This window comes from Xiphophorus couchianus, chromosome 21 (assembly GCF_001444195.1).
Source record: "Xiphophorus couchianus chromosome 21, X_couchianus-1.0, whole genome shotgun sequence".
Taxonomy (NCBI): domain Eukaryota; kingdom Metazoa; phylum Chordata; class Actinopteri; order Cyprinodontiformes; family Poeciliidae; genus Xiphophorus; species Xiphophorus couchianus.
In genome coordinates, this window is record NC_040248.1 from 7,438,922 (window position 1) to 7,466,512 (window position 27,591).

The 27,591-nt window shown below is 37.6% G+C and overlaps 1 protein-coding gene across 5 annotated transcripts in view; it reads right to left on the reverse strand.

The window, feature by feature from the left end:
* smarcd3b (SWI/SNF related BAF chromatin remodeling complex subunit D3b) overlaps nucleotides 1-27,591 on the reverse strand; it is a 48,682-nt gene that overhangs the window by 8,104 nt on the left and 12,987 nt on the right. The window contains exons 1-8 of one of the 5 annotated variants that reach the window (XM_028004809.1): nucleotides 25,236-25,466; nucleotides 15,670-15,893; nucleotides 12,208-12,297; nucleotides 7,915-7,957; nucleotides 5,697-5,819; nucleotides 5,442-5,564; nucleotides 4,303-4,398; nucleotides 13-114 (exon numbers count right to left, since the gene is read on the reverse strand). In XM_028004809.1, coding sequence (XP_027860610.1) covers nucleotides 13-114; nucleotides 4,303-4,398; nucleotides 5,442-5,564; nucleotides 5,697-5,819; nucleotides 7,915-7,957; nucleotides 12,208-12,297; nucleotides 15,670-15,893; nucleotides 25,236-25,313 — 879 coding nt within the window. In that variant the 5' untranslated portion in view covers nucleotides 25,314-25,466. Of the gene's footprint in view, nucleotides 1-12; nucleotides 115-4,302; nucleotides 4,399-5,441; nucleotides 5,568-5,696; nucleotides 5,820-7,914; nucleotides 7,958-12,207; nucleotides 12,298-15,669; nucleotides 15,894-25,235; nucleotides 25,467-27,591 lie in introns of those variants that run through there. The other 4 variants (XM_028004808.1, XM_028004810.1, XM_028004812.1 and 1 more) reach the window with 4 other exon arrangements.

A 27,591-nucleotide genomic window follows, 5' to 3' on the forward strand; every position in this document is an offset into this window, starting at 1 on the left:
TGGCGCCCTCACCTGGTAGTCCAGCATCAGCAGCAGGGTGCAGCGCACGCTCACATCTCCGGGTCTCTTCACCTGGAAGCCGTCTGTCTCCTGAGTGGTGGGTGTGCGGTGCCACTATAAGAGCAAACATACCAAAACCTAATTTCACAAAAAAGTTCGAATCATGCTCTGGAGAGTTTTGGCATCACCAGATTAGATTATTATTAAACATAACGTTTATTATTTGGCTCCTGAAAACAACGATAATCTGTCACAGACTCAGTAGGTCTATTATTTCCACTTTTAGGATGTTTGGTGTTAGCATCTAACATTTGAGTTAGCGGTGTGATGTACTGACAGTCAGCAAGTTAAGCAGTGAGACCAGCAATTTCTAAACATATGTTGTTCTATAGAGGGAATATATTTATTAAATATATATCAATGCGCTGAAATGCGCCAGTCTTCTTAAACTCAAGACTGGATTTTTCAGACTGAGATTATACAACTGCTTTGAAGTTTTCAGATCTTTTAGGATGAAGTTTATATAAACAGCTGTAACACAGTGGAAATCTTTCACCATTAAAACACAATAATCAGAGCGATGACCTTCACAGGCAGCACTATGTGATAAAAGGTTAAACATTTCTAAAGCAGTCATACTCAATGAGAAGAAGAAACGCAAGACAGCAAAGGTTTTTTCTGTTTTTTTGCAGCCCAAAAAATAGATGAAACTGTAAATTATGATAAAACAAAAGCAGAAAACTAATAACACAAAGACTTCAGCAAGATTCAGTTCCGTCTTTCCTCTCAGATTCATAAGAAACAAATTTTTCTTTCAACCAACGGCTGCCGCTCTCAGAGCAGATCCAGCACTGAATGCAGCTCAAGAGGGGGATGAAATTCCTTTGATTGAAAATCACTTAAAGAGAAGCACCTGAGAGTCAGGTTGATAAAAATGAGGGACCTTGAGAGGCCGTCATTTTCACTTTGAAACTCCTGAAGTGGATTTTTTTCTCTCTCTTTTCTTTTTTTTTTTTAAACACTTTTATGGAGATGCAGAGTGAAGGGCATCTGTTGTTTGTTTATAATAACCAGGCTGCCGTTTCCACCATCTGCATATTGAAACAACCTTGTGTGCTTGCTTGAAATTAAAAAAAGCTATTTTTCTGCTGTTGGAGGAAAAATCTGCATGCTGCTCTGCCTCTCATCCTGCTTTATTTCCAATTTAACCAGTGAGAACATGATGACGAGCAGGCGAGATGGGATCATTGTTCCTCAACATTTAGCCAGACATGACAAAATGGGAATTTTCAATGAGGGAAACTATCATTGACCTTGACTACGGTGCTGGAAAGTCCGATCCAGTGCTTTTTGCGGTGCAGAGACGCTCCGTGTTGGTAATGGAACAAACTGTTCAAGACGTGTGAATGTTGTCCCGGCGGAGCAAAAGGAGAATTTACAGTGAGGCTGACATGCAGTTTGTCAAATTAAAAGTTGGCATTTTTGCATTCTCACTCACTCATACATCATTTTTAATTTTATTGAGGGTTTGAGTTGGATTTTTGATTTTGAGCGTAGCCAAGAAATGTTCACAACTCGTTATTTTACCAATCCAAGTCAAACCTTGAGTCTCTAATGACTGAAATTAAATGGTCTCGCTGCGGCTCATTTTCTCTGCCTGCAGTAAAAAAAACATTTTCACTTTTTTATCACATAATGACAAACCTAATAAAATTACTGATATTTTAGGTGGTAGCCTAGACGTTCTTTAGATTGTTTTAATATGTTTTCCAGTCACATACTGCCATTCTACTGCACACTTCAGTTGTTATAAAAATGTTATATATAAAATATGACTTAAAAGAAATTTGACTTTGTAATTTAACACCTTGAAATTGGGCGCCTGTCTCTTTAAAAACTCCTGCTATTTCTGAAACTCCACCTTCAGGAAGTCATCACAACATGGCTCCTCTCTTAACGCTCTTGAATGGTTGCCATAGAGATCAAAGGATTTCTCAAACATGCATGTCAGAATCAAAGCAACACTCCATGTATGTTTTTGATGAGGGAATAACAGCATAACATGATGAAAAGCTGAAAAATGTTAATTTTACATTAAACTGCCCCTTTAATTAAGAGCTTAAAATTTTATAGTTGTGTTTCTGGCTAATTTTAACAGTATCTAACCAAGTTCATAGTGATGCTCTGTTTTGCCTTTTGGTTTCAATAAATAACTAAAGCACACACAAAAAGACTCCTAAACTTAACCGATGACTAAGAACTTCCTTCACATAACAAAAAAACTGTTTAAAATGGATCTTGAGGTACTTTATCAAGGATCTTATCCCCTACTCCAACATCTCTCTGCCTGGATTTCTCACCATACAGCCAGACAAAGATTTACAGAGTAGCAGCACAAGCAAATGAGGTGGATTAGCAATGCTTAATGTAACTGTTATCTTGTCATGACAGCCATGAGACAATCAAACAGCAACAGCCTTCAGTCAGAGGCCTTTAGGCTTGTTGCCAAACTGACTGCTAAAGGAGATCATTCCTGCCATAACATCACCATCCACAACAACTCTTTGAAGACATTTTCTTTCTGCTTGAAATAAATAAGGTACTTTTGAATTAAATTTATTTAAATAATTTCTTACAAAGAAACTGTCGCAAAGTGACAATTTGTTCCTATTTCTTTCAAATATATATATATGGAAAAGTAACAAAGATAACTGAAAAAATGGATGTAGATGCTAAACAAAACATAAATCGCAAGATTTTCTCCAGATTTTCCTTTCAGACAAAATAAAACTGCAGTAATTTCTCAGTTTTTAGAACTAAAACAGCCACTAGGAATCTCCAGTTATCTCAGTGTTCCAGATTAAAAATTTGAGAAAAGCAGCAAAAATCCCCTGAAACATTTAAAGGCCAGGAGAACATTAAACGTTACAAAACTTCTGCACATCGTTGTAATGATTAATGTGCTGCTCATCTGCTGCCATCAGTAAAGTGAGACTCTAAACCGTCTCGCTTCATTCAGGCTTACATCAAACAACATGTCCTTTGTTTCACATTCATAATAAGTGACGTGAAAGAATAATAAGCCGTTGTTTTAAGGGGGTGTCATGAGCTGAACTGTTTCTCGACCTGCTGGCGGCCTCTTGGTGTCGGGCCGACCACCTCTTCGCTTTACTTTCAGTTCAGACGTGAGAGTTGTGTCAGTTTTTCCGAGTTTATTCTTGGCGAGAAGCTGAGCGAATCCGAGATGTAACATGAAGATGTTACATTGTGACTCGTTTAAAGTAAAACAGTGTCCTGTTTCTCACCAGATTTGCTGACTTCTTCTAAAGGACAAGTCAAATTTCTGAAAATACTGAGTTTGAGTTCAACAACAATAGCGCAGATTGTGCTAATTCTCGTTGATTGGGTCTGTTGAGGTTTGGTCAGATGTTATTTTTATAGAGAAATAAAAAGGCAAAAGCTTTGGCAGCAAAGAGTAAACTGTTTTTCACACATGTTTTATTTTTTCAGCTACACTTCAGGGTTGAATTGTTTGGTTAAAGGACAGATTTTTCAGATTTTTTGTTATCTTTTCTCGACAGTTTTGTTAAAAATGTAAAAACTTTCAGTGAACAGAAACAAGGGACTAAGGCTGTCGCTAAATTGATTTTATTGATTAATTGAAATTTTGGTTTCTGTAGGTTTAATTTTTGGATTGTTTTTACAGCAATTAACTCCTTGGGTGACATCAGCACACTGGAGAATGTTTTACAGTTTCTATTTATTTACACTTTGAATGCAGGTAACTCTACGACTGAATATTGGGGACAAGATTTTGCAGATTTTTACAGGAATAGAGTCATATGACAAAAGCAAAATAATACAGGAATAAAGTCTTAATATCACCAGAATAAAGTTGTATTATCAGCAGAATAGAGTAGTAATTTTATGATAACTGCAACACAAAAAATAACAAAAAAAATTATCATTAAAATGACTTTTTTCTAGTGAAATTACACCTTTATTCTGTAAATCTTCTGACAATATTCTTGTAATTAAACAAAAAGTCTTGCAGCCTGGACCTAATAATTTGTCGTACAATTTACAAAAGGGATGATTGGGATAAAAGCCACTTTTTGAAAATTTGTAATTTATGTTTTGGAAATGAAAGCGAGAAAAAAAAATCGATTGAAATCATAAATCGGATCTGGTATGAAAAAATTCAGATTTTTAACTTTTTGGTCAAATTGTTCTGGCCTTTATGAGTCCACATGCTGTGTGACCTTCCTGTTTGTGCGCGTTAAAGTCGCTGTGTGTGCCGACCTCGACCAGGTGGTTGTCCGGACCGTACAGCTCTTTGTCCAGCTCGATCACCAAGCTCTTAAAAAAGGAAGAGAACTTCTTCTTCTGCTTCCCCGGCTGCAGAACAGACAGACAAAAACAGTCATTTCATGTACCGGGTCTCATTAATAATGATCATATTCATAAATTCTCCCATCGCATCATTACTTCAGATAAACCACAAAGAGTGAAAATAACACGGTAATCGTTTTCATGGTACACTTCCTTCGAGATTCACTGAAAATATTGGTGGGCTTTGAAAGCTTTCCCCTGTTATGAATGTCAGATCTTATAGCACAAAACAAATCATTTTGCCTTTTCTCACCATTTAGTCATGTTATACTCTCAGCCAACACATTACAGTACATCAATAAAGAAAGTGACTGAAAGCCCAGAACAGCTCTGGGTTTAATTACAAGCCTTAATAAACAGTACGCATCCATTTAACTTGCAAAATAAAAACGCAACTTTCAAATAAGGCTGCGCAATAAATAGATTTTATTAAATTTTTGTTTTTTAAAGATTACTTTATCTTGTTTTACGAGGTTATTTTACAGTTTCTATTTAGTTGAACTTCGATTTCAGGTCAACTCTATGATGAAATATAACAGTCAGGCTACAATTTTTAAAAATAAATTAGAATAAAGTCATAATGTTACAGGAATACATTTGCAGTAATATGAGAATAAAGTCTTAGTATTAAAATAAAATAGCAACATTAGAAGAATAAAGTCATAATTTTACAAGAACTTCAACAAAAAATTTTTTTTTCATTAAAACAACTTTTTTCTTGTAATTTTACGAAGTTTCTCTGGTAAAATTGCATCTTATTATGACTATTTTCTCATAACTTAACAAAAATTTGTTTAGTTGATACAACTCACAGGAGGTATGATAGAAAATATCTTGTCATTTGCAATTTCCTTTTTAGAAAATAAGGTGAGATAAATTTAAATAAAAATTCGATGTAGTATGAAAAGAATGGGGGATTTTATTTTTAAGCCTCATCGCCCAGCTCTACTTTCAACCTGCCAATATCCTCTAGAAAAAAAAATCTTACTATGCAAATAATAATTAACTATAAACAGCAAAACAGTTTGAGAGCATAAAACAAAACTTACATCATCCAGCAGCTTTCCCTCTACCCTCAGCTCCCATGATGCAATGCTGCCATCTGAGTCATCAGCGTCAGGTCGAGCTGGGTTGAACGTGTTTGAAATATAGAGCCTTAGTTTACGCTTTTGCTGCTGACACAAGGGCAAAATCAGGAGCACAGGTTAGTATGGAATAATAAATATCACAAATAAAAATGCAGGTGCTGTATAAATGACCGAAAGAACACTAAAAAGTTTTAAAAAAGGGTTATCTTTATTAACCTTCATTGGTCTCTTCAGAGCTTCCTGGATGTCGACGCGTTTCCGCATAATGGTTTGGTCCAGCTTTCGCTCAAAAGCCAGTAAATCCATGTAGGCCTGAGATTCAGGTACCAGTTCCCGGATCTGCTCAGGAGAAAGAAAACGTCATGTCATGAAATTTGAATAAAATAACCTTCACTCAATTAATTATAAAGTAAAAAAATTCTTCAAATGTGTAATTATTGTAAAAAAATATTAAGAATAGAAGCTGCCTTTTTGGGGTTCAATTCAAATTTAAAAATACTTTGTTGATCCCAAAAGGAAATTAAATACATGATGGTTATCAGATCGAACAAAATCCATTAAATAATGCTGGAAAAAAACATTTTATTCCTCTTTATTACTAAAGAAGAGCAGAATGAGATGCAAGTTAACACATTAGCTAAACTAGCTAAGAACTAAAAAAGGCCTATGTTTGTAAAATCAAATATAAACATAATCCAGTTTGGGTTTTCTTATGCTGTAGCAACTTATTGTTCTTGTATGTTAAGGAACCAGACTGGCCATTATATAATATTTATAATCAAATATGACCAATATTAACACAATAAAGATTTGCCATACTTTATGTTTAGGTACTCTTCCTCAAATTTCTTCTACAGACTCAATCTTATGTTAGCTAACCAGCCCAAAAATGCTAAAATAAAATGCTTCTGGTTTGATACCATCACAGCAAAACACTATATTTAGAAAAAAACAGCAACATACCAACATTTAAACATAAAGGGGACACTGTGATAGTCTGGGATCCCAATATCTTGCTCAAATTGGTTTAAATATTCATTCTGATTTCAAGAAAAATCCTAAAGGAAAATGTATACCCTCCAGTTTGTGACATTAAACTTGGAGCACTTTGGGTCAATGATCCACATAAATAAATATATACAGTATATACAGTTTTCTTTTTAGTTTGAAGTTCGTTTCAAATCTGGCAGCCCTGATGTTAGTTTGGATAACTTTTTTCTCTTGATAAATAAAACCATTAATAAAGTAAAAAAGCAGCTGTTTGGATTTATTTAGGTCATCTTTGTTTGATTCATTTCAACATACATTTCATTAGAGGCAGATTTTTTGGAAGTAAGATGGTTTTATGTTGTTTGTGAGCTGGAAACTCTCAGATTTGGCAACCTTGACGTTCGTTTGGAAAGCTTTTTTCCTTCATAAATGAAATAATTAATAAAATAAAACACCTTTTTGTGTTGACTTAGGTGATCTTTGTTTGATATGCAAATTTATTTGATGATCTCAAACACTTTAACTAAACAGAAGAAACATGTAAGGAGCCAGATACCTTTTCACTCTGGGTATAAATGAGATTCCTTGCAGTAGCGATATAAACTGAAGTTGAATAAAATACTCAACTAACTTAGAGCCACAGCTCTGGCTATCAGAGCTCAAATGGCTATCAGCTCTGGCTATCATTAATGGGTCGCTTCGCAGTGTCCAGCAGGGGATCAGAATGAGATGCAGACAAATAGCCAGAACTCAAGCATTACCATACTGATGAAAGTCATCCCAGCATCACGGGCTGCTGCTGCTGCTCACCGAACTGTGCACACACACTCCTCCAGCTCCCTGTCCTCCCTCCCTGCCGCTGCTACTTTCATGTTTTCCTGCCTTCATTGTTCCCTCTCATTCCTTCTCTATCTGCTGGCTGAGACGGCGAGCTGGTGGAGGAGTCTGGTAGACATTCCCCAGGCCTGACTCATTGTCAGTGCCTCCCCATGCCATGCCATGCTAGCTGTTATCTCTGTCTGGGTGATGTCAGAGGGGGTAAGGCTGGAGTCCAGCTGCAGCTTCGGCAGACAGGACTTACAAATCTGCACCTCCAACGATCCACTCTCACCTGTGGGAACATGAGTCATCTGCTGCCTCTTTCACTTTTTTATGTGTTTCCATCTAAGCCTGACAATTGCAGAGTAAATCAACGAGCAGCCATCCAAATAACAGGATAAAACCCCTGAAGAAAACTTCTCATCACTCCGCCCGTCCTCTCCCTCCCCATTTTGGGAAATAATAAATAATGATCCAGCCCTCTGCGCTTTCCAAGAATCCCATGGCATCAAAAAGCGATATGGGTTTTTGTTGTTTTTTCTTCTGCTTTGCACAGAGGACATAAAAAAGACAGACAGGCAGAAAAACACAACAGAACAACAAAGGTAAATATATGCAGCCTCACCCTTTGCGGAAGAATCTTGTCTGCCATTTTCCTTCTCTTAGCACTAGAGACAGGGAGAGAAAGACAGAGAGAAAGAGGAAAAAGAGAGCATGTTACTATGGTGACTGATAGCGTAGCACCCAGGCCATCTGCTAAAATGCTTGGCCATATCCAGCACCCCAGCATCCCAGCTGTGTGTGTGTGTGCGTATGTTGGGGCGTGTGTGTGTGCTCTCGTGTTTGTGTGCTCACTGAAAATGCAGCCGTCCACCTGGGGAGCGAGAGCCTCTAACAGCCTAGAAAGTGTCACATCACACATCTCTCACCTGAAACGTATTCACCGCAACTCACACAGACAGATGCACAAACACACAGCAGAATCAGCGACGGGATGTGTGTTCGAAAGAAGCTTTTTAGGAATGCAGAGTCTCCGCTGTGTGCATGTGCGCTCATTGATTCATGATTTGTTATTATTATTATTATTTTTTTACCTACTAAAGAAGACAAAAAACTGATGCACTTGTAAGATAAAAAAAATTCACACTACTGTTTCCTTTGCTTGCTAAATTAAACATCTGTGGGCACCTTGATATATGCAGCGCAGCTCATGCAAGTCGTCTGTATCTGCAAAAAGACAGTGTCTAAAAACAACTAGCTAGTGCTACACTGCAAAAAACAGCAAATCAGAATAACTCATCATCTCAAGATGATCTAAACTTATCGTTCTCACTGCAGACATAACCTCTCTTTCAGCATGCTGCATCCTACGTAAAGTGCCTTGTAAAAAAAACTAGAGCCTTTGACCTTTTGCAATTTCTGTCAACTTCAATGTTTCCTATTGAGACAGAAATTAGTGCTTAACTGTGAAGTGGAGGGAAAATCTTGTGTGTTTTTCAGAAATCTGACTTTGTTAAATAAAAACTAATACAACTTATTGTAAAGGAAAATAGTCTATCTGTTTTTAATGTAAACTCAGCTGTTCTATGAAGGCTTGCTACAGATATCAGATGATAAGCAGCATCATGAAAACCAGCACAAATCCAGGAAGAAATTTCTGGAGAAGTTCAAACCAGGCTTCGATTATAATAAAACAAGCTTGAACAATTATCTGAAAATGGGACACGTTTGGCAAAAGTGGCCGTCCATCTAAACCAAGAGTCTGCAAGACGCAAGTGGCTGTTTGAATCTTCCACGATGGCTCCTAATACTTTTACCTAAAAAATAAAATAGAACGGGTAATGTTCTTAAGTCTAGCTCTAATAACAAGTACAGGTGTTGGTTTTTACTATTTTGTCATTGAATTTCTACAACATCAGGCAGAAGAAAATGTATCTATCTGTATTTCTTTTCTTTTTTATCTTAAAGCCTAAAAATCGAAATAAAACTGGCTCTTTAATGCGGACTTGTTATGCAAAATTCACTTTTTGCATGTTTTTTGGTTCCATTTGAGTCTTTACTGCTTCTAAAAACCACCCAGCTGTTCTTAATGTGCTTTGCTGTCTACAAAATTAATCGTTTCAAAAACTTCAATATTGATGGGACACAATTGCTAGGTACTGCGCCGTTACCTAGTAACCCCAGCAAAGTCTAGCCCATCACCTAGTAACCAAAGCAGGGCTCCAGTACATTTGATCAGCTGGTTTTACAATGGCCACTGGAAAAAACAAGTGTTTTGTAGTTGATTAGCCACCCAGAAACCACTTACTTCATTCTTATTGGTTGTGCAGGAGGATCTACTGATGCTTTTCAAAGATGTACGGTTGTATAATTGCACATCTGTTTGCAGCTGTACTCACGAGAGTAAACGTTGAGTTGGGGGGGCATGGCCAGCAGCAGCTTATTTTGATTTAAAGTGACAGAGGCCCTAAAACAGCTCATTCTGAAAGAAGCTCAATGTAATGTGGCTTTAAAGGTAGCAGATCACTGATCTAGTCTGATGAGTCAGGCAATCAGAAAAGTAGTCAAGAGGCTCATCTAACACACAACCCCCATTTGGAAGCATGGTGGTGGCAGCATCATGCTTTGGGTAAGAAGGATGGAGCTAAAAACAGGGCAATCCTTGAGGAAAACTTGGTAGGCTGCAAAAGACTTGAGACTGGGTGGAGGTTCATCCTCCAGCAGGACAGCAGCCAGCGAATGGTTTTTATTAAAAATATATTTATATTTTACTACAGAGATCTAAATGTAGCTGGAAATGTATGGCAAGACTTGAAGGTTGATGACAGATATGATCTCCAGATGTCCAAAGGAAGATTAATATCCCAAATCGCTTGCAGCTGCATGTAACTGAATTTATGATTTATTCTCTCAAGGAGATTTAATACGTCATTCCACACTTTTCAGATTTGTAAAATTAAAAAATCTTGAAAAACTTGCATCACTTTGTAATTATGCACTCATTTGTGTTGGTCTATTTGGATAAAACCAAATATGTAACAAGGTTTGAGAATGTAACATGATAAAATGAAAAGCAAAATAATTAGGTGGTTGAATATTTTGCAGAAGAAGTTAGCAATAAACCCACAGAGAAACTGAGAGGGTTAAAAGCAGCTCATAGGAACTGCTGATTATGTGCATTAAAGATATTGAGAAACAACAACGACTTGTTATCTGGCTTTTATAAATGTCAAATTTAGAAAAAGAAAAATAAGCTGATAAGCTTGTTTGGTCATTGTTGCTACATTCGATTTTGCAAACTGCTGATTTGGGGAGAAAAACTATTTTCCAAAAATCAATTGTAGTTCTTTATGCACAAAAAACGCAAAAAAAGTCTCCTTTCCTCAGCAGCATGCAGGAGATCAACGCATCACTGACTGCACAGGTTTGAAAGAAATGGAAACTGACAAATGCATTTATTTTATATAGTGCACTTACGCCCCGCTCTTAATATCACCCTGGGCAACCGCCCATATCAATAAACAGCAATGTGGCCTACTGACATAATGTAATATTAGATCTATTATTGATTTTAAAAGTTTTAGAACACATTCAATTTATTTAAAAAAGATAAAATATTACCAACATTTATTTTTTTTAATAATATATACTGAGACTTTACCTATTTGTGAGCAAGCTGATTTACTTTATTGTTAAAGGTTTTATGAAAACATGAGATTCTACTTTTAATTAGACATTTTCTAATTTGTATAACTTTGTTCCCACATATTTCTGTTCTTCGCCATATTGATCACGGACTAGAACTTTACACCAAGTAAGATTCAACGTAGAATAAGTGAGAAATAGTGCCACCTGCAGGTGGGAGTAAGCACTCTCCATCATTTTTGTGGAAAGTTTCCGACAAGCTCACGATTGATTATGTATTAGTGCAAAAAATCTGTTGATTTTGCGTGAATTTCTATGGATTTTAAAGAAACTGGAGGGACTGACTATAACTACGCAACGTACCACACCAAAAACGTAGTTAGTATGACATATTCCATACCGTTTACAACGACGGCGTATTACGACTATTGTAGTTTGGAGGAAAAAAAAGGAGAAAATGTCTGCCAAAAAACTCAGAAATTAATCACAGAAATTTTCTAGAATAAACAAGGAAAGTTTGAAAAGCCAAAGAATTGCTAAAAAAAAAAAAAAAAAACCTCAAATTTTGAGAAAAAACTTTTCAAACTTCGAAATTTCCCATTTTTTTCTCAAAAATATTTTTGATATTAATCTCAAAATGTAAAAAGAAATTTCTAGCAAATTTGCAACTTATGAAACTTTCAAGGTTTTTTTCTAAAAAATGTCAAGAGATTAATTTAAACATTTTAGATTTTTTTTCTAGCAAATTTTCGACCCAGAAATTTTCTTGTTTTTCTAGAAAATTTCTGAGAGTTTTTGGCAAAAATGTACTCATCTTTTTTTCTATTTACAGCGGCCCTAATACGCCGTTACTCTTACAAAACGCCAACGTTTTTTGGGGTTTTTTTTGCAGTGCAAAAATTGTTTTATTTTTTGTAAGACAGCACTGCAGCACTTTGTGAAGCAGTAGTTCCATCAGCATGCCAAATACTGCAACAAACCCACTGCAGGGAGGATTAAATCATCCACAGGGGAATAAAAAAGAAAACACAAACAATTTGCTAGTTTACACTGTCTGAAAGATTCTTTGCAATAGGAGTCTGGTCCCCTTCATGCCATGCTCCAGGCCAAAGCATGCACTACTACAGTTCAGAGAGGGGTCCCCTCTCAACCTGCAAACGTTTGGCCAGACTAGTTCATTCAGGGGGGTTGCTGGGCTCAGGTAAGAGGCTAAAAAAGGCCAGAGTCATCAAAAGAAAGACAAGGGGCATGCAGCAGCAGAATAAACTCCTACTTTGATCCAAGCGTGGGATCTGATTGGGGCTCTCTCATGTCCATCTGCCTCGCCGGCATCTCGCTGGCTCCGGGAAATCCAACTGGCTTCCTATGAATTGGTGAGGATCCGAAGGTTGTCCGATTAGTGTTATGGCGAGAAACATATTTACTCAGAGCGGGGAAACACCTGTCGGCTCCATTTTTTTCTTTTTATCTTTAATATAAGCGTGTGTTGGCTTGTGTGAAGTTCAAGGGTCTGTTAGTAGGTGCAAACTCTACGACTGGGACAAGGCCAGGCTGTGATGTGAGAGGAACTGTGTCCATGCTTGTGCAGCGGAGGAGGACCTGGGAGGCTTCCTGCTCATCCGAGGGAGACGCTCATTCAACAGAGTTTCTCAGGGAACCAAAACAATCATGCTTCACACACACAGAGACAGACAATACACTGATATATGAGATCACAGGGTGGAGGGCAAACTTGAGCGGAAATCTTCCGTCTGGTTCAGCTCATATCTTGTTGTGATGAACATGTAGTGCAGATGAACACATCATGCATACTTTAACAGAAAGAGTGAACCTCTAGGAACACAACAGCTGTGGAAAAACACAAACGCTTCCATTTAATTTTATTATCTAAATGAAGAACGTTGTAGTAAAAACACAACATTGGGCTTAAATATAGTTCAAATAAATCCTGAAGTTACATTTTCATGGAAAAATGCAAGCGATTAATTGTGATTAATCAATTATTGAAATCATCACTAACTAATTTAGCAATCAATTAATTATCAACTGGAATATAAAGACTAAAATAAACACCATTTGCTAAAAGAAAAAAACACTCAAAGCAGCAATAAAGCAATGACCGTAAAAATGTTATTTACCGATTTTCTCAAATTCTAAGCACCTATTGCTTTTCAATTATTAATCAGTTAATCCAAAAAATCCTCATCAGATTAGCCCTACTCTGTATTGTAGTTACAGACACTTGCTCTAACACATTATCCTTGAGAACAAAATGTTCAATTTAGGGTTACAACTAATGATTCACTGAGTAATTCAATAATTTATCAATCATTGTGACGATGATTCAAGTGGCATACAACCATGCCACTTGAAGGGGCCACTTTTTAAAATTTTAAATGTTAAATGTACATATTTTGTACAGTTTTTATTTACTGTTATGACTATGCTATTCTTTCAGCAAAGTTTTTTTTGTCTGTTAACAATTAATCAATTGCTAAATGAGTTGGTGATTATTTCAATAATCGATTAATCACAATTAATATGATTAATCACTTCACTGTAGTTCAGTTGCTATAGAATACATGCACCATTAAGAATTAATTTGTGTTATTCACGTCATCTGTCAGTGATGATAATCTTTGTATTGATGGGGCCAAAATAATCATCAGTAAAGCTCTTATGTTTAGTGGAGAAAAGTTGGACAAAGGCTGAGTTGTTTGACCAAAGGGACAAGATGTTTATTTGGAGTCAAGGTGAGGCTCTGAAATGTAATAATGCTGTAAACTACAAAGACAGAAAATCAATTTAAGGTAAATCCGTTCAATAAAAATCTAAGTGCCAAATTTCCAGACAAGTATTTACACAACAAAGCCAGCCGGGGTAAAAAAAAGAAAAATGCTTCCATCAGCAGCAACTTCACTTATAGCTCAGACCCAGAGGGCTCAGTGACATTGCAAACACAGGTGGTCTGCCCTCAGCTGGCAGCAGCGGAGGTGGAGTGCCAACCTGTTTGCCAGCAGAAGAACACTGTCTAAGAGACAAACGACGCAAAGACACCTGGACGGGTCACATTGGCGCATTGATCAGACGCTCGGCAGCCAGACATTCTGCTCTGGGGGTTCAGTAACATTTCCTCTAAAATGTTCGACAAGCCTGCTTAAATGTGAGTGGATCAATCGAGCTGCAGATAGTGAGAGAATGAAACGGAGAGGTGTGCGTATTGATTGTTTTTATAATGACCACACCTAACACACTGCTGTGTGTGTGTAGGGGTGCGCATGTGTGTGTTTAGGCGACTAGGATACAGATGTTCAGGTGCTAGACAAATTAAACCCTGCAGATGCAGAGAGCGTTGTGTGGGCTGCCTAAATGTGATGGAAAAGTGGGATACAAAAAAGAAAAAAATCCTTTTTGAGACAAAGTTCAATCGCTCGTGCACAGCAGGAATACGAAGAACAAAGCAGTGAGCAAGAAAACAGAGGCAAGATAATAATAAGAAGAGGGAGAGAGCCGATGAGCGAGTGCGAGAAGTGGAAACAAAGACCGAAATGGATGCTGAGACGAGGAGGACAAAAAGCCATGGTTTCACATCTCATCAGGTTGATTTTTATGCTTTGAGTTTTTACAAAAATCGTGGCATGAATAATTGCAAATACTAAAAATAAGCAGGGCTCTTTTTTTTATTTCTCCATCACTCATGCTTTTTTCCAGCAATCTTTGTGTTTATATAACCACTCAAAGATCAAAACTTTTAGGACATTACTTCGACTTTTTATAGTTTTAAAATACTTAACTTTTTTTCACATAAAAATGGAGTAGACATTAAAACACCCTTTGTTTTTTGAAAGCTAGATCATTTCTTTTAGACAAAGATTATTGTGCAAAGAGGGGTTCTTCATAAAATTAAGAAAATTAGTCATGACAAAATGGTCTCTTCAGTCAGATGCTTTTTCAGCACTGCTGTAATACAGACTGCTACAGAAGATCATTCCTGCCTACTGCCATCAGCGCCTACAAGGACTAGGGGGGGAAAAAGTTATAGTATGAGTTGCAACAAGATTTAATTTCGCTGTAGGAAAAATAAAGTACCATTTCACATGTTTGTGCACAATTTATATAAGATATTTCAATGCTTAAACTCAAATTTTTGGGAATTTTGGTTAGGCAAAGTGTCCTTAATGATGACTGTTTCTAATTCTTGTCAAACCAATTACTGTAATCTGAGGCATTCAGGAAAAAAAAAAAAAGAAAAAAAGAAATTTATTCATGCCAAACGTCATCTTTTGAGAAGTTTCAAAAGAAATCAGTGATTGCAATCAGTGGTTGCCAGGAGCTGCAACAGGGAAACAAAACGTAAAACAGAAAGCAGAAACAGCAATTCACCAGGGATTTTCATGCTAAAAAGAGACAAAAAGTCAGGAGGAAGAACTTCAAAACAGCCAATAACAGCAGAGGGAACTGTAAATAAATAATTATTATTACATTAATCAGATTTTTGTCATTTTTAAAGATGTTTAGCTACATATTAAAGCTACATTATTTGATCTTCTAGTATATAATCAGTTTCCAGGAGGTGTCCTGATGGATTCAGGTCATAAAATGATTCCTTCAGAATGAATTTCCAGTGAAACCATAGCTATTGTTGCCTTTAAAATCACACAGAAACAGACACAAAAGGTGATCCTGTATGCAAGCCATGCAGCTAGATTTAAATTTGCGCTGATTTAAGACTCACTTCCTGGCGCGGTTCTGCACGGCCTGCTGCTGCTGTTGTTGCTGCTGCTGCTGTTGCTGCTGCTGCTGGACCTGCTGGGACGGGGCGGGCCGCTTACGACTCGGCTCCATCACCGGGGAGGGCAGGCCGGGCCGCACTGCCGGACTCCCTCCATACGGGGGACCAGGGGGCCCCATGGGGGCTCCTTGGTGGGGCATCCTCGCTCCAGACGGCATGCCAGGACGCTGAATGGGGGGGAATGCAAAACAAAGAGGTCAAACAAGTGATATTATCTTTAGTGTTTATAATTTATTAAAATAACATCAGTAATGAGTAGGACTGGGTGAACCGGCTGACTGATGTGCGTTTCATATCAGTCAATATCAATAATTTTTTATTTGTGTTTTGTATTAAATATCTGAAATTCAGCCAAACTGGTGGTGTGACCTTTCCTCTTTGATTTATTCAGTTTTCACTTCACACTGCTGTTTTTGTTTTTTTTAAGCAGTTATGAGGCAAGTGGCAAAACCTTAAACTGCCACTTTAAGGTTTTGCCACTTAAACCTTGCTGTTGCCAGGTAACTACAGAATGAGTGAGTTGCTAGGCAACCAGAGTGAGTGAGTTAGTTGATTCCACCAACCTAGCTTAGCTGGCCGAGAGGTAGATCAGCTAAAGTTTTTTCCTCTACCTACATCTCCCAGAATGCTTTGCGGTTCTGAGTCAGAGTTCAGTAAAATTATTGAAAATTCTATCGATATTGACCACGTGTCTATAACAATATATATTATTGACTTATTGTCCAGCCATACTAAAGAGTTACCAAATAACACTGGAAAAACATAAAATCTTACAAAGTATTTTTGTCTAGTTTCTAGTGCAGATATTTTAGGACACATGAAATAACATACACAATATCTATATCTCTTATAGTCCATACATACATAGTCTTGTACATCTGTAAATAAATATTTATATCTTGTAGAGCACTTCTGGATATATGCAAACTACATCTCGTTGCTTGTACTTGTGACAGTGCAATGACAATAAAGTTGAATTCTATTCTATTCTATAAGACAAAACTGACTTATAAGGAACTTTTCAGGAAAATATAGGAGCTTGTTTTTGGTCAATAATTCCTTAATATTGATGAAAAAGTCCTAGTTCATTGGCATATTATTTCACTTATAACAAAAAAATGTTCCGGGTTATAAGAGAAATAATCTGCTAGTAGAACTAGTAATTTATCCTTGTGTCATTTCCTTGTTAGGTCAGTTATATTTAGTGTCTGCAGTCAGTCGGTTTGTTGAGTTAACTTTTTTTTTTGGTCAAAGTCCATTTTGTTTCTTTGAACCCTTTTTATGAGATCCATGTTTTTTTTGTAAATATATTCTTTTGGATTTCAACTCAGCTCATCATATTCTTAATAAAACACATTGTGTTTCTGTGGCTGCATTGTGGCAAAATTCGAGAAGTTAACAGGGTACAGATACTTTTGCAAGGAGCTTTTAAACCATATATTGTCACTAGTGTTATATGCAGTCAACTGAGTTCAACGACGACAAAAAATAAATAAATAAAATAATAATAACCCAGCAGTGATTTGTCTTGTTTGTTTCTTTTGAGATAAAAGAAACAAGAGGAACTGCACTAAGAGCTTCGTTTTCGTCTCGGTCTTTTGATCTCTCTCAGCACAAATACGGAACTAAAACTGTAATCTAAAATCGCTTTCAACCCTACAAACATCTCCCTAATAATGCAAACAGTCTCCCACGTTGACTTCCTGACGGAGGGGGACAGCTGGGTCTCTCACCTGTTCCTGTCATTCTCATGGCAACAGCTGCCCCCGGCCTTGGTTTATTGTCTGAAACCAAAGCACTGTTTGCATGAAATAAAGCAAATGTCTACCCAAGAGGACAGACCTCCGACTGTTTCTGTTCAACTACAACAGATTGAGTCCGCAATGTCCAATCCTTCCCAATTAAACTGTTTTTCACTCCAACTTGGAGCTTGAGATAAACTGGAAGACCCATTTATGACGACAGCAGAAAAACGTATCACAATAAATGTTTCATATTAGTCGATATCGACAATTATTGATTCGTTTTTTGTTGTAAATATGTGAAATGTCACCAAACTGGTGACATAAACTTTCGGGTTTAATCCAATTTTCATTCCACGCTGTTGTTTTATATTTTTAAGGAATTATAAGGCACGATGATGTAACCTTAAACTGCTACTGCGCAAGTTACTGAACAGGTTGTTGCTAGGTAACCAAAGAATAAGTGAGTTAGTTGATGCCACCAACAAACCATAGCTGGTTGAGCAGCTAAAGAGTTTTCTCTGCCTACATCTCCCATAATGCTGTGCCTTTCTGGATCGAAATTCAGTGGATATTATATCAGATATATTATCTATTGATATTGATCATGTGTCTATAACAATACTGTTATTGATTTATTGTCCAGCCCTATTTATGACAAAGCTTAACCTTCTGATTTGTAGCTGATTTTATGTCTCAATATTTTCACACCATTCTTTCTTCATGATGCCATCTACTTTGTAAAGTGCACCAGTCCTTCCTGCAGCAAAACACGCACACACATCATGATGCTTCCACCCTCGTACTTCACAGTTGGGATGATGGGAATAAAAATGCTTCCCACTGTATTTCTTTAGGTTTAATAATTGTCATTTTGTTTACAAAATTCAATTTTACTTTTTTTTGACTGCAGAACATGCCTCCAAAAGCAGAGTATTCGTTCCTCAGTTTATTTACAAAATGTAACTGAAATTTTTATTTCACTTTTAGCATAGTTTCACTCTCTTACCAGCTTTCATCAGTATCTTCAAAGTCATTTTCTCACACAATTCATACCAAAAAGACGATTTCCGAGACATAAAACCCATAGTGTTTATACTGGCATGAAATGATTTAAACAGTTGATCCTGACACCTTCAGGCAACTGAAAATTGGTCAGTTTTCACACAAAAAAGCAATGTAATTGCGTGGTGGGACTTTTAATCGAGTTAATTGCAGGATCTGTAATTAATCACATTTTACCGAAACCACTCATGGTGACAAAATAGGCCACATTTTCAAAGCAAAACCCCTTTCTGCTGCTAAATTACTAAATATATTTATTGTTTTAAATTTCTTATTTAGCCATCAGATTGATGCAAAGTGCTATTACACCCATTCAGCACAACATAGTCCATTGATTGGAGGACAGAAAAATGCCACTGCTTGGAACATGAATGAGACAAAGTACTGCCCAGTCAGAGACCAATTAGCAAGTGGAAACATTTCCCTGAATACGCCGGACCATAAAATTGCGTGCCGAACCGCAGCGACCCGCTCAGTGGAAACATGTCCACTGAGAATCTGTGCAAAGACTTATAAATTGATGATCTCAATCTGATTTGACTGAGCTTGAGATTGTTTTGCCAAGATGAAAACCTGGTATCCTTTTCCTTCCACTATTACATTAAATCCTAGAAAAAAGTTGTAACATGAGAAAATAAAGAAAAGTTTGAGCAATGTGAATAGTTTACAAGCAAACACCAATGTTATTTTAGCTGATTAAAACTACCAAAACAACAAAAACTGAAACTGAGAAAACATTTTCATAAACTGAGATAAAAATGGTGATTAATGGAAAAAAAACTGTAACTAACTGGAACTATATTGCGCATTTATGAAACTGACTAAAACATACTGAAACTATAGATATAGTATCCTTATTTTTTGTGTCTGAGTCTATTAACTTTTCAAACTGATGTGAAATTTATTTATTTCCCCCCCCACAAAATCGGTTTATGTCAGCTGTCGGCAAATTACGGCACTCCAAGCTCCTCCTGGCAGTGCTTACGCTAGTCTGCAAAATGATGATGACAAAAGTCAGTTGGTTGTTTGACAATAATATAATACATTCGAGTATTCAACATGGTATAAATAATCACAATACAATACAATACTTTGACCTTTTGAATTCTGCATCAAAAAAAGAATGGAAAATATAAAAGTATTACTATACCTAATAAAATCTAGACTGAAACTAAATATTCAAGTAATAACTAATAAAAACTAGCAAACACACTCTAAAAACTAATTAAAACTAACTGAATTAGACAAACAAAAAGTCACAAAGAAATAAGACCCAAAACTATCATAACCCTGGCACAAACAGGCATCCAAAGTGATCTTTAGACTCTCCACAAACACAGTGAAAAACAAACAAAAACACTAAGAACCGACAGTGAGCAAACAAACAATATTACTTGACTAAATCCATATATGTGTTGGGAGAAAATTCGCCACTACAAACAGATTCTGGTGGCATAATGAAGGCAGACATAACATGCAGTCATTGAAATGGACCAGGCTGATATAACAAGTGATAAGAAGTCCAAACAGACGTTCCTGTCACTCTGACTGGGAGTTCGGTCTTTAAGGGGGGAGGGGATGTGGCAACCGAGAGGCGTCTCCGGACTGGAGGGGATAAAACAGCATATGGCCAGACGTCCTCCAATGTTGTAACCTTTCTCAGTCTTTAGAGTCTACCCTCATGGATTAGACGATGAAACAGGGATCAGACTGGACCCAGCAGGCAAGCGGTCGTCAGGAGAACCCGAGCCCAGCAGATACCAGATACAGAAATCCATAGCAGGATGATGTAAATCCACACAAACACACAATGAAGGCCCACTCTATAATGTGACCTGCTGAACTGACTCCAACACTCGCCCGGGGCTCCGCCAGCCGTCCAGCGATCGAATCTGCCATGTGGACGGCTATCTGAGAAGTGTGCTGGCATCTCAGAGAGGCTGGAGGGATTTAGAGAGGCCAAACTTAACCCACGCTGTCTGAAAGCACAACCCAACCAGCCTCTCAGTCAGCTACAGAAATTCACTACAACGTTTCAATTTTTACTCTGCCTCTTAAAGAATTTCTTTTTGGTTATGAGTTAAAGCTGCAGTATGTAACTTTTATAAAAAAATATATTTTTTACTTAATTGTTGAAACTGTCACTATGTCCTGATAGTATGAGACAGATAATCTGTGAAAAATTTGAGCTTCTCTGAATTCTTCCACTGCTAGCTAGGAATAAACAATCAAAACCAGGAGGCGGGTCTTAGCGCTGTCAATCACAATTCAAACCTTGCTCTCTGGTGGACTGAAGCTAGCATAGCATATTGTGAATGCTCAGACTAGTTAGCATGGCCACAGATGTCACAGATAAACGGTTTTCTCCACTATTAGCACATTTAGCAGTACGTTCACAAGGAGGATTGACAGATTGACATTTGTCACTTTCATGAAGTGATACTAAATAATGAAAAATGCCTGCAGATTGATTTAGTATGTTTAAATTATTTATTTTTTCCTCTTAAGATGTTGACCTCTAATCATTTAAAACAGAGACAACAGTTTTGCATGAAAAAAATACTACTATTTAAATAAGCCTTTTAGCACCTAATTTTTACCAAACACAAAATAAAATGAATAAACAAATAAAAATCAAAAAGGCCTTCAGATTTACTTTCTGAATTGCTCATTTGTCTCGTTCTATAACAATTTTGGTACAAATTGTGTACTGAAACATAAAACTTAAAATTGTTATGTTCCCTTTATCCTGCCTTTCATATTCATTATGCTGCACATTTAAAGAAATTGGCTTAACTTTACAAACTCACCAATCTCAGCTTTTTTTAATTATTATTATTAGTTTGGATTAAAAATGACTTTTGGGCTCTTTGAGAAAAGTTCACCATCACCTGAAATGTCTCTGCTAATTCTGTGATGAGGATATAATAAATCTCCCTCCAATTAAGGTCAGACATAAACCCATGAGCTGGACCGTCTAGGAGAGCAAATTCATAAAACAGGAACTTTAAATGTTATTTAAATCAATAAAATGCTTCAGTTACACAACTATGCAGGTGGTTTTATGAGATGAGATGAGGTTTCTACACTCATAAAACATTTCATAATGAAAACAAATTCAACAGAAACTGCAAAATGCAACCACATATTTCACACTAAATGACAATTTATCTGGTAAAGAGTAATTTCAGAGAAGACTGATCGTGGCAAGGTCTTTGGACTATTGTGGATAATTCAAGGTAACCAGCACATTGTGCTTGGAAAGTGAAGTGGATGTTGAATTTCTTTTATTTTACTTTGCAGACTAAATTCCTGTCACAAGGTTTGTGAATATGCTGATATCTCCTAACAAACTGATTGATTTGCATGGTTAAAACTCCTCCATAGGTAGCTGAGAGCTACGATTCACATTCTTTTTAAGGACTGCAACAAAGAAAATTTAGTCTGAGAGTTTGGTAGAAAAATGTGCAGAATGTTTCAGACAACACAGCTACAGAGTTTCGGTTCATGTTTTGGCTTATCGGAGTTTCTCACAAAGAGCCCTGGAAGGATTTTTCTTACAACCTGGCCCTAGCTGACCTCCAAAGCCAGAGACAGCTGGGAGGTAAGCAAGATAATGAGAGAGGGAGAGGAGGAGGCCTCAGCCTACCCATCAGCCATTGAACCAAAGCTCAGTCAAATCCTGCTGGAGCTGAAACTATAACTCTGATTGCTATATTTACAAACGCAAAAAAACATTTAAATCTGCATTTTCTGCCTCAAAAAGCATTTCTTCTTTGCTCATTTCAGCCATGAAAGGAAATGAGACGTCATCGCTTGCCACAAGCTGGCAAAGCTTTGTCCCAAGTCATGTCCCTCGGGATAAATATCCCTCCATTTTGGAGAACACACACCAAAAGGACCTCCTGCAACTTTTATAACAAGTCTTTTCCATCTTCAGATGTGGGGGAGGAGGGGTAAAGAGAGGATGAAGGAGGAAGACGAAGGCATGAGAGAAACGTAAGCAGAGGGAAATATTTGGCTTTGAGCAGCCAGAGCTTCATCAAGGTTAATTGGTCTGTTGAGAGGACACGCTCATCTGGCTCATCAATCACCCGGGTCATTGTTTCCTAAAGTGCGTCTGCAAGCTTCAGTGCCCCAAAACCCTTTTAATGACTGCTCCTGTCAAAGACACAATGCCTCTTCTGGTTTCAGTCTATAAATCAAGCTGGTGTTGCTGAAGCTGACATCGGCATCGATTAAAACTGAGCTCAGTTTAAAACTAGTTGCACAAGTTGAAATTTCAGATTATCGTCTTTGTTTTAACCACTTATGTTGAAGGAGCGTTGCAAAATTTAGCCACACAAAATCCTGTCTGATGGCTCAAATTATTTTCTAAGATTCTGAAATTTGATCATGGCAAGGTATTTGCACCAATACAACATTAATGAAGTAATAGCAAGTATTATTTTCTTAATTTTGTATTATCCTGTTAGCCATAAAGTAGAATAAATTACAAAATTTGACAGAAAGTAGTACATTTTTAAATTTGAGAAGAAGAAATGTTGTTTGTGTAGTCACTGAATGATCAGATTTTATTTTACACAAGTAGCAAACGCGCTTTCTTTGTTTTATTTCTTGCCGGTGTAGAAATCAGATCAAGAGTTGGAGCGCAGTCTTTTAAATGTACAAATTAATAAAAATAAATCACAATATAATCCAGAAGTACTTTTGATGTCTCTGGGTTTTCCACACTGAGTTCTTTCAAATGTAACACATTAAAGAGGAAATAGGGGAAGCAAATTAACAAAAAAAAAAGAATCAAAGTAAAATGAGATGGTAGCAAATATTTTGTACGCTATAGCAGGTTTTATGTAAGGACAGAAATAAAAAAATGACATGCTTAAAACCATATCTTCCCTGTTTACATACCAGCTAGCTTTAGCATTTAGCAGCTTATCAGTAATTTTATAAAGGCTGCAGCGAAGAACATCGTACTTAATTAAAACATGGAAATGCTAATTAAAAGGTTGTTAAACAAAGACTTGCTTTAGATGAAGACAGAAATAAAAATAGCAATGGTTAAAATAAATGTCCACACTAGCTTTAGCAGTTAGCAACTTAACAGTATCTTCACACAAGGAGCAGTAATTGACGGATCCACATTAAGCCACCATTTCTGACCGAAAGATCAAGCACACTTGGGTCATGGAGCAGGAAGTCCACTTCAGAGTTTTTGGGCCGTCAAAGTCCAAGTTTGGTCTTAAATACGTTTCAGGCGGTAGGGTATGATTTTAACAGAGTCTTCAAGCTTTAAAACCATCTAATGTAACTGAATTAAAACAATCAAATGTGACAAATGAGCAATAAAAGAAAAAGAAACTGTAGCAGGAATTTTTTTCACAGTCCTGCTAATTTGGATTTAAATTAATACATTTTATAAAGTAAAGAAATAAGATGTTAAAAGTTTAAAAAGTTGCATGAACAATTTTTTGTAAATATCAAAATGCAAAAAGCTCAGCCCTTCTGCTTGACTTATAAATACAGTTTGGGGCAAATCTGTTGATTATATTTTGATTAACTGAGAAATAATTGGATGGCAAAAGGTGATTAATACAAGAATTTGGGTAAAATATATTTACAGGCAAAGTTTTTTATCTTTAATGAAAACTGTATATATTTTTGTACAGTTTTGACTTAAATACTTCTCTTAATATGTTGTTCTTTCAGTAAACTAAAATTTTTTTAGTCTCTATACTCCAGTTACTAATTAGTTGATTGCTAAACTAGTTGACGATTATTTAAATTATTGATTAATCACAATTAATCATCATTTGACAATGTCACCTTGACATTTTTAACAGAATATTGATTATCCGATTAATAATTTGTGAAATTTGCCAAGTAAGCAATAAAATATAACAAAAATAATTGATTGTTTTACTCTGAACATACTGCATGCATCTCAAAGCGAACATCTTTTGTTTGAATTGACCAACATACGTGAGACTAGGGGTCACAAGCGCATATAAGCCACAGAACGGCTGAGACACCACAGATGTTCTGGAGGTAAATGTTATGAAGTTTTACCAGAGATTTCTTTTTGTTTTACTCCCCTAAACAAACCCGTCTCCAGTCCATGTGGTGCAGGGAAGCTTATGGTAACAGTTGTCTAACCTCTAACCACATGAGCAACACTGAGCTTGACATTTTATGCTAGCTTCACATGAATGGACTGATTGTTCTGCCAGCCGTGGCTCCATCTTCCACACTATACATCTGTCGTCTGGTGACCTTACAGGTTCAAATCCTTCCACGGACCAGCGGCGGCGGCGGCAGCAGCACGCCTCCTGGAAGGATACTCCAGAGGACTCGTCATTTCCCACCCTCTCCCTCTCTCTCTTGGGGTCTCTGAATCCCAGTAAAGCAGTGTGCGTCTCTGCTAGCCAAAGGGGAGGGAATCTGGCTGTTTATCTTGCTTTTCTTTCCTTGCTTTCTGAACCTCTGCTTCGATTTCCGTGATTTTTCATGTGCATGCGAGCTCCAACATCCTCCCCTCCTGCTCCATTCATGCTGCTCCACTTCTCCTGACAGATCCGAGGGGCTGGAAATAACCTTCACATGGCCAGCGTTAACCCAGCTCTCTCTCTCTCTCTGACGCTCACACAGATTCATCCACACAGATGCATGCCAGAGCAGGAATGACAAGACAGCGCCACTCACCACTCCATGGACCAGGAACTCAAACAGTTTGCTCTTGGTGGCTTTCCTGGCTCCCCCCGCCGTCTCCTCCGTAGCCATTTGCTCAGTCCCCTCCGCTTCACCCTGCTACGTCTCCCCTCTCCTTCTTTTGTCTTTCCCTCTCCCTTCTCCCAGCCTCCTGTTCCCCTCCCCTGCTCCACTTTCCTTCTCTTTGTGCTCTCCTTTTCAGCACTGCCTGTCCCTGACTCTCCTTCTCGCTCGCTCTCCCTCTCTCTCTCTCTCTCTCCTATCTTCTGAACGTGTCTAGCTCACTTTTTTTTTAGTTGGAGCCGGGCACGTCGCTCGCTTGGAGGTGGAGTATGGTAGATGAGGAGGTGGTGGGGGGGAGATACAGAAGCCATACGGGGGTCTGGCAAGGGGGTTTCAGCCAGCCCACCCCTTCCTCTTTTCTCCCCGGCGCAGTTGTTGCATTCCAATGGTAGATAAGGGCATGCGTTTGGACGGGGTTTACATGGGGGTCGAGGGGTGGGCAATTGGGATTAGAGCCAGTGTTGCCAGATTGGGTTGGTTTCCGCTCAATTGGGTGGGGAGAAAAGAAAAAAAAAAAACAGCTGTTAAAATTTGGGCTACTCTTCACAAATTGTGGCAGGTTTTTAGAAAGTGTTCCTTTGAAATAGTTGTCACTGTGTGGCAGGAAAGCACAAAAACTTTCAATAAAATGCAGTTTTTTTATAGTTAATTTATGTTTAAATGTCTAGAATCTGCCAAATTTGACACTGTCAACTACTAATTAAGGCTGGGTAATAAATCAATAATAATATATATCACAATAGACGCACAAATTGCCATCAGCTTGTAGCCGATAGCGATTTTGTTGATATATTTTTCTCCTGCATATTGGTCAAGAGTGTAAATATATTTTCTTTTTGTTGGTCTTCAAGCCATCCTTCATCTATGCTTTGCTCTGTGCTCGTTAACCAAGATGGCGGCTCAATTTCGCTGAACTATGATCCAGAACCGCACAGATTTCTGGGTGATGTAGGCAGAGGAAATACTTTAGCCACTCAGCCTCTCACTAATAGCTAAGGAGATTGGTGGCATCAACTAACTCATTCACTCTTTATTTACCTAGCAGCTCACACACTCTTTGGTTACCTAGCAACAACCTGAATAATTTGCAGAGCATCAGTTTAAGGTTTCGCCAACTGCATAAAAATTTTAAATCTTAGGATGGTATTGGTCCTTTGTCATACAAAAATAGAGTGCATTGTGATTTCTTTTTTAGTTTTACATGCTCAAAAATTAAAAGTTTTATGAAATCTGTATATCATTAAATTATCTAAAACATAGAAAGGGCTTTGGACAGTTGAATAACTGACCATTTCCAAATGTTTTGAATCATCAGCTGTTTTCTATTTTGTTGCCCAAATTTTTAACCATTCAGGGCCAAACGAAATAATTTCAAGGGTCACAGATGGCCCTCGTGCCACACTTTGGATACCTCTGCTTTAAAAGGACATAGTATATGTGACAAAATCTGGCACTATTAACATGAGCTTCATTAGAAGTAGAAATTTGGGCTGGGTTTTTAGGAGTTGGTTGGGTTCTACATTGTGTTTGGGCTGGAAACAGTCAGTGAGATCTGGCAACCCTGATTAGAGCCAGACTCCCCCCACCACCACCACCACCCGGCGACCACGGTCAGCACTCATTCTCAAAAAAGGACATCAGGGCTCTTAAAGGGACCACGCTGCATATAATTAACGCACATATGCTGCCTTGTATGATAGAGTTATGACATGGAGAAGTGTTTCAGAGCGCTAAAGCCACTTCACAGGAGGACCTAAAAGGGGACACGTCAAGAGAACCTTCACTTCCTGTGTTTTTCTATTCAGGGTGCAGGGGCAGGTTACAAACATTTCCTCCTCTTGCCTCATTAGGGTTTACCTTTCACCCAGTAAGTCAGCGCAAAGGCCAAGTTCAAGCTAGAAACATCAAGCTTGACCCAGACAGAGAGGTGACTACTGTATAAGGCACTTGCAATTATGCTCAATTTCTTAAAAAAGTAAGAAAGAAATGCATATAGAGGCCTAGTTCAAGGACAGAAAAGCTAATGTTGTGTTGTCTTCCCGCTAAAATGACACGCAGGTCATTGCTCTGACTAAATCCACTCCACGCTGAAGATCGCGGCCCACTCCAGCCCGCCACAGATCAGAGCGCTGAAATATTCATGAGGTTATTTGAATGACAAAGAGTGCACCGTGTCACCGGTTTCACTTCCTTTTCCACTGGTGTGAAGATGGAAACAACAAATCAAGGGAATATATAGACTCTGAAGCATTCTTCCTGCTTTCATTTTGTATTTAAAACACGGTTG